The sequence below is a fragment of the Octopus sinensis genome, linkage group LG6 (genome assembly GCF_006345805.1).
Source record: "Octopus sinensis linkage group LG6, ASM634580v1, whole genome shotgun sequence".
NCBI classification, from domain to species: Eukaryota; Metazoa; Mollusca; class Cephalopoda; order Octopoda; family Octopodidae; genus Octopus; species Octopus sinensis.
Window position 1 is genome coordinate 57,412,606 of NC_043002.1, and position 8,224 is coordinate 57,420,829.

General features: G+C 40.4%; 1 protein-coding gene across 1 annotated transcript in view; it reads right to left on the reverse strand.

Moving 5' to 3' along the window:
* LOC115213142 (caveolin-3-like) overlaps nt 1-5,234 on the reverse strand; it is a 121,129-nt gene extending 115,895 nt beyond the window's left edge. The window contains exon 1 of the mRNA XM_029782076.2: nt 4,888-5,234. Coding sequence (XP_029637936.1) covers nt 4,888-5,022 — 135 coding nt within the window. The 5' untranslated portion in view covers nt 5,023-5,234. The remainder of the gene's footprint in view (nt 1-4,887) is intronic.
* Between the last annotated feature and the right edge of the window lie 2,990 nt (nt 5,235-8,224).

Genomic DNA, 8,224 nt, shown 5'->3' on the forward strand with positions numbered 1-8,224 from the left:
GCGGCGAGCTGACAGAATCATTAGAGCGTCGAACAAAACGCTTAGCGGCATTTGTTCCGGTCATTTACGTTCTGAATTCAAATACTATCAAGGCCGAGTTTGTCTTTCGTTTTCTCGGGGGTCTATTAAATAAGGACCAGTTATTATAAGTTGGGGTTGATGTAATCGAGTACTTGCCCCCTCCCCCCAAAAAATTGCTGGCTTTGGGCTAAAGTTCGAACCATTGTAGACATCATCAGTAACACCATCACCACTACCGCTTCTGTTGTAACAGTTTGAAGAACTTTCTCTCCCTCTCTTTCTCTCCCCCCCCTCTCTCTCTTGGAGAAGAAAAGATACGAAACTGACTTTTCGAAGAAAACAGAACAGAGCAATACAGCAATAAAAAACCCAAACATATGGCTGTCTGGTAAACAACTTCTTCATAACCACGTGGTTTCGGGTTCAGTCTCCTGCATGACACCTTGGGCAGGTGTCCTCTATTATAGCCACGGGCCGACGAAAGGCTTGTGAATGGATTTGGTAGAAACCGGATGAAGCCCATCGTGTACACACACATACACACACACCACACACACACACACACACACACACACACACACAACACACACATACACACACATACATATATACCTGTGGGGCTGGATGTTGAAAAAGTTCCTGGCTTTAAAGACCTGGCTGGAGACCCAAACTTTCGAGTTCTTTTACAGGGCTTAGAAAAACTGAAGGACCACTGCAATAAGTGTGTGAATCTGAGAGGGAAATATGTTGAATAAAATCATAATTAACTGATCCTCCTGTAGGAAGTTTTCAACATCGCTCGCACATACACATAAATATTATCTATCTATCTGTCTATCTATCTATCTATCTATCTATCTATCTATCTATCTATCTATCTATCTATCTATCTATCTATCTATCTATCTATCTTCACCCGGCATGCCCCGAGGGGAAGCTGTCCCTAAAATGTTGGACGGAGGTGGCGAACACGTACATCGCGTCCGTCATCTACTACTGCCTGACTGTCGTGCCTTGTCCCGACCCTACCATCTCCAAGCTGGAACGTAGTCTCTTCCGCTTCTTGTGGAAAGCATGCATTCCGATGGTCAGGCGATCCGTTTGCTGTCAATACCCGTTAAAAGGAGGGCTGGGCATGCCGTGGTTGATAATGCGCAGACACGTGCTGAGACTGCGACATCTCCGGCTCTACGTAGACGACGGTGAACAGTTGTGGTCACCGTTTGTGAGGCGCGCTTTCCCGCAGCTCGTCTCCATGACCGAACTGCAGTCGTGGATCAAAAAGAGGCCGAGGAAGGGCGATGGCACCGCGAGTGTCGCATCGCTCTCCAGCAACTATGCCGTACCGGGTCAATCTTGAGCGACTGCAACACAACCAAAGCATTCTATAGGGGATTAGTGGAGAGGAGGTACGACAACGATCTTGGGGCGAACCTGGGCGTCGACGAGGAATACCTGACCCGCCTGTTCAGGACGACTTTCGGGCCGGGACCTATGGACAACTTCCAGACATTCCTGGCCTGGCAGTGCTATCGAGAAGAGCTACCCGTTTGGGATAAGCTCTACAGATTGGTTCGAGAAACACGGAGTCAACCTGCCCGAGATGCGGCCAGAGCGATGAAACCGTTCTGCACGCACTCGTACAGTGTCCAACCGTTTCCGACCTGTGGGCTTATGTCGAACGACTGATAACGCGTGAGGGACGAGTCAGTTTATCAAGCGAGTCTATCGTAAATATTGTCGCGCCTCCTTCCTTGAAACTAGAAGGGAGAGCCATTTTCATCGTACTTGTGGCTATGGCAAAAATATGTGTATGGTGGACTCGTCTGAAAAGTCTAGAGTCAAACGCTTTTCCTCTCTGGTGGATCTCTCATCAACTTCTTCAAGTTTCACTTGAAGAGGAAAGTGAGAGTAGAGAGGGAAATTTTGTCTAGTGAATGTTTAAAAAAAAAGATGGGTGAATGTAGCAAGGATGGCACATGTGAATGACGGAGCCAGCTTGAGCATAATCCTATAAACCAGAAAAAGGAAGGAAAAAAGAGAGTCACTTACTGTAATGTGTTTTTTGCATGACATTATTGCCCGAGGTTACCGTGGTCTTTTCCGTAGGCTTTTCTTTCCATGGATAAACCTAATCTGTTTCCCATTTTACACTATGGCATTTCTGTGACACACGATCCCTATTGATCGGCTTCCCCACTTTTTTTCCATGATTTCATTTGATCGAAATTCTATCCCAGCTTTTTTTCTTTCCTTCCCAAAAAGAAAAGCTCTACTTTGTATTTTGTTCCCTCTGTGTTCAGCCCTGTGTGGCCAATAAAGAAACATATCTATCTATCTATCTATCTATCTATCTATCTATCTATCTATCTATCTATCTATCTATCTATCTATCTATCTATCTATCTATCTATCTATCTGTCTGTCTGTCTGTCTGTCTGTCTGTCTGTCTGTCTGTCTGTCTGCCTGCCTGCCTGTCTGTCTGTCTGTCTGTCTGTCTGTCTGTCTGTTCTATTCTATTCTATCTACCTGTATAAGCTATCTGTGTTTGCTCGACACCACTACTTAACAACCGGTGTTGCTGTGTTTACGTTGAATAAGTACCAGGCTTACAAAAAAAAAAATTAATGTCCTGGGATCAATTCATTCGGCTAAAATTTTTCAGTGCGTTGCCCCAGAGTGGCCGCAGTCTAATGACTGAAACAAGTGAAAGATAAAAGATAAGAAAAAAATAACAAGAAATGAAACAAAACTAAACAAGTGCTGGATCTCCGACGTTTGGCGGGAAGTTTTAGTTATTCGATCAACCGAATTACCTGCTCCTGAATTCATGTGAAAATGGCCGAGTATTCCACTGTCACATGTACTTTTAGTGTAATTTTCATTCAGGATCAACAAAACCGTCCTTCCTTCGGGATTAGTCTAAAGAGTGTCGGTATAAGGAGACGATATCGTTCAGCACCCCCCTTTTTTCTGTGTAACCACTTTGTCTTTGTCATGGGCGAAGGTTGTCTGGGTGAGTGATGTCGTCTACCACTACCGAAGGATTACCGCACAAAACAGTGATCGTGACAAATCTGTACCTTTTCGAAGAACCCGACCAAGTGCTCCTTACTTGGCGCAAAATGCTGCGCAGCGGGATCGAACTTGGAGGCTCGTCTTCGGGAAATGAAGTCGAAGTTCTCGATTCAGCCATACTGAATCTATAAAGCATAAGGTTTCAAAGTGGGCATTACTGTAGAAAAGCGTCGGAAATTATTTAGTGAGCTTAAAACTGTTATTTCTTCGGATCCCGATGTTATTTTGTGCGGCAGTCCTTCGGTAGTGCGGCAATCCTTCGGTAGTGGTATACGACATCATTTATAGATTCGTAGATTACGAAGTCTTTTTTTTTTTTTAATCTTTTACGGACTGCAGCCATGCTAGAGCAATGACCCCGGTACAAATGGTCCTTTTTTGAAATCTGATACTTATTCTATCGTTCCGTTTTGCCGAACAGCTAGATAATAGAGACGTAAACAAACCAAAAACAGGTTGCCAAGCGGTTGGAAATGTATGTGTGTGGGGGACAAACACAAAGACACGCACACACAACACACAGATAAGCACATGTATGCATGCATGTATGTATGTTGTATGTATGTATGTATGCATGTATGTATGTATGTATGTATGTATGTATGTATGTATGTATGTATGTATGTATGTATGTATGTATGTATGTATGTATGTATGTATGTATGTATGTGTCGTGTGAGCGAGCGTATGTCTGAGTCTGCGTTTGTGCCTATATATATATATATATATATACATATATATATATATATATACATTCTTTTATTCTTTTACTTGCTTCAGTCATTTGACTGCGGCTATGCTGGAGCACCACCTTTAGTCGAGCAAATCGCGTCCACGGCTTATCCATTGTAAGCCTAGTACTTATTCTATCGGTCACTTTCGCCGAACCGCTAAGTTACGGGAGCGTAAACTTCTCCAGCATCGGTTGTCAAACGATGGTGAGGGGACAAACACAGACACACAAATGTATACACACACACACACACACACATACGACGGGCTTCTTTCAGTTTCCGTCTACCAAATCTACTCACAAGGCTTTGGTCGGCCCGAGTCTATAGTAGAAGACACTTGCCCAAGGTGTAATGCATGCAGTGGGACTGAACCCGGAACCATGTGGTTGGTAAGCAAGTTACTTATCACATAGCCACCATTGTGCCTGCATATATACATAATATATATATATGTATGTGTGTGTGTGTGTGTGTGTATGTATATATATGTGTGTGTGTGTGTGTGTATATATATATATATATATACATAAATATGTAAGACGGGCTTTCAAACGGTTTCTGTGTATAAAAGTCAGTGAGAAGGCATTGTGCATAGTAAAAGTCACAATGGCTATGGTACCGCGCAATAGGAATGAAACCGAAAACACATGGCACAACTATGAGAGAGAGATGGGATGGAGTGGGATGTGGAAACACAGCCCCCCCTCCATCCCAATCTTTTAGGTTCCTTTCCAGTTTTGACTTTCGGTTCTCGAAATCTGTTTCCTGTTTCTTGTTAAACATAATATAAACAAAAAATTCATAATCTCAAATGTTTAAAATATATATCTGAAAAAAAAAACAAACAAACCCCAAAACATGGAGAAATATGTCATTGAAATGCCCCAAAATATTGTTTGTGACTTTTTTCTTTTGCGGTTTGATAATCCACGGACTTTAAGGCAAAGATCCGTAATAATCTGTAATCATTGACGTTCCAGATAATTTCCGACGCTATTGTACAAGAATACACTAATAAAGAATCAACAAAAGTCATGATGCCGTGTTTACTTACCTTGATGTACCCACTGAGGTTGGTTGGGTCTCTCTCAGCCACATCAACATCTGGGTGCATGATTGGGGGTGGTGAACCTTTCTTTCCGCCAGTCATGATTGTCTCCACATCGTAGTCTAATTCCGAAGTTGACATGCTAAGTCATCTGACTTCCAAGTCGACTCAGGCTTAATTTGATGTTAGAGGAGGGAGTAAGAAAACAAAGCGAGTGCGTGTGTGTGTGTGAGTGTGCGCCTGTGTGCGTGTGCGTGTGTGTGTATATATATATATATATGTGTGTGTGTGTGTAGGTGTATGTATGTATGTATTTTAATATGTTTGGGAGAAAGAGAGGTCGAGAGAAGCACAGAATGTATCTATCTTTCTGTCTATCTATCTATCTATCTATCTATCTATCTATCTATCTATCTATCTATCTATCTATCTATAAACGTATGTATATATGTATATATGTATATATATATATATATGTTTGTATGAGTGTATATATATATATATATAGATTAGGTCTATGTATAATTATCTAGAAATGTATAGTTATGTATATATATATGTATATATGTGGAGTGTGTGTGTGTGTGTGTATGTCTATATGTGTGTATAAAATGCGTTGGTATATTTTTCTCCCTTTTATCTTCTCTTTTTTATTCTGTTTTCAATCTTTGCTGTTGTTGTTGTTGTTGTTCTTATCGCTCTTATTGTTGTCGTTCTGTTCACTATATTTATATATTTTTTTGTTTGCTTGTTTGTGTTGTTGCTGTTGTTTGTTTGTTCCTTCAACACATCATTTCATCCATCGGCATCATCATCATCATCATCATTATCATCCTCATTATCATCGTCGTCGTCACTATCATCATCATCATCGTCATCATCAACCTTTCACTTGTTTAATTAAACTTAAAAAAATGAAACCAGTTGATGAAAGTCCGCTCTTCCTCGTTTGATTGCTTGGACGCCGCTCTGTTTAATAAACTCTGCTTTGCTGGTAGTGGTGGTGGTGACGGTGGTGGTTGAATTGGTTTTAATAGTAGTAGTAGTAGTTGTAGTAGTAGTAGTGGTTGATGCTGATGTTAATGATGGCGGTGGTAACAGCTTTTACAGCGCTCAGAGTGAAAATGAAAGTAGTGACGTTGGTGGTAGTTTGGTAGTGGTGGCAATTTATAGAAACAGTTATTGCAGTTGTATTTGCTTTTGTTGTTGGAGGTGGTAGTAAGTAGCAGTAGCAGTAGTAGTAGTAGTAGTAGTAACAGTAATACTACTACTAATAATAACAACAATAAACTTTGTAGGGTCAGTTGTTATTGCTGTTATTGTTGGTGTTGCTGAGAGTAAATGCAGCAGCAGTAGCAGTAGCAGCAGCAGTTGCAGTATTACTAGTAGTTATTGTTGTTGGTGGTGATGTTAATGTTGATGGTGGTGGTGGTAACAGGTTTTGTAGTGGTAGGAGTGAGGACGAAGGCACCTGGTGGTAGTGGAGGTGGTGTATGCACGCATGCATGTACATACGAGGCATGCATGCATATATATATATATCTATATATATATATATATATATATATATATATATACTATATATATATATATATATTATAGATAGTATATGTATTATATATATGTATATGTATATATACATATATATATATTATATATATATATATATAATTATCTATATGTATGTATATATATACATATATTATATGTATGCATGTATATTATATATATATGAATGAATATATATATATATGTATTATATATATATGTAATGTATATATATAGATATATATATATATATATATGTATATATATGTATATATATACATTATATATATATGTATGCATGTATGTATATATATATATGAATGAATATATATATATACATATATACATATATATATATACATACATATATATATATATATATGTGTGTGTGTGTGTGTGTGTGTGGAGGCACAATGGCCCAGTGGCCTCGCGGTCGTAGGATCGCTGCGGCTTCGATTCTCAGCCCGGGGGGGGGGGCATTGTGAGTTTTTATTGGACGAAAACACCTAAAGCTTCATGAGGCCCCGGCAGGGAGTGGTGGTGAACCCTGCTGTACTCTCTCACGACAACTTTCTCTCACTCTTTCCTCCTGTTTCTGTTGTACCTGTATTTCAAAGGGCCAGCCTTGTCACACTCTGTGTCACGCTGAATCTCCCCGAGAATTATGTTAAGGGTACACGTGTCTGTGGAGTGCTCAGTCCCTTGCACGTTCATTTCACGAGCAGGTAGTACCGTTAATATCGGATCAACTGGACCCCTCGTCGTCGTAACCAACGGAGTTCCCACGATATATATATATATATATATATATATATATATATATATATATATATATTATATATATATTATATATATATGCATGCAAATGTCTATTTGTACGCATTATGTTTACGTATCTGTTATGCATGCGTATATATCCATGGGTTCATAAACATCTACATCATCTATATTTATACATACACACACACCTGTATATTCATGCATGTATACATGCATATATCTTTGATCTTTTACTTGTTTCAGTCATTAGATTGCGGCCATGCTGGGGCACCACCTTGAAGAATTTATATCCGAATATATCGGCCCCTGTACTTATGAGTTTAAAGCCTGGTACTTATTCTATTGATCTTATTTGCCGAACCGCTAAGTTACAGAAATGTAAACATACCAGCACCCAGCGGTGGGGAGGGGGACAAATACACACACATACAAACACACACAAACACGTGCGCGCGCGCGCACACACACACGCACATATATGTATGACGGGCTTCCGTCTACCAAATCCACCCGCAAGGCTTTGGTCGGCCGAAGGCTATAGCAGAAAGCACTTGCTCAAAGTGACATGCACTGGGACTGAACCTGGAAACTTATGTGTGGAAGTAAACTTCTTACCACGCAGCCACGCCCACACCTACATATGTGTGTGTATATCTATGAATGTATATACGAGTATACATACATGTGAATCTGATCCCCTAACACACACACATACATGCGATCGCGCAAGCAGACACGCACGCACGCATTATATCTTTCACACACACGTAGACATACACACACACATACCCCACCACTCCGATCTTGGTCAAAAGGCCGACACAAATCCATCCATCCATTCGCCCATTCATCCTTCCATCAATCCATATATACGTGTCTGTGTGAATGTGTGCGTGTGTGTACGTGTGTCTGTATACGTGTGAGTGTGTGTGTGTATGTTTGTGTTTACGTTTGTGTGTGTACGTGTGTGTGTACATGTGTCTGTGTATGTGTGCGTGTGAGTGTGTGTGTGTTT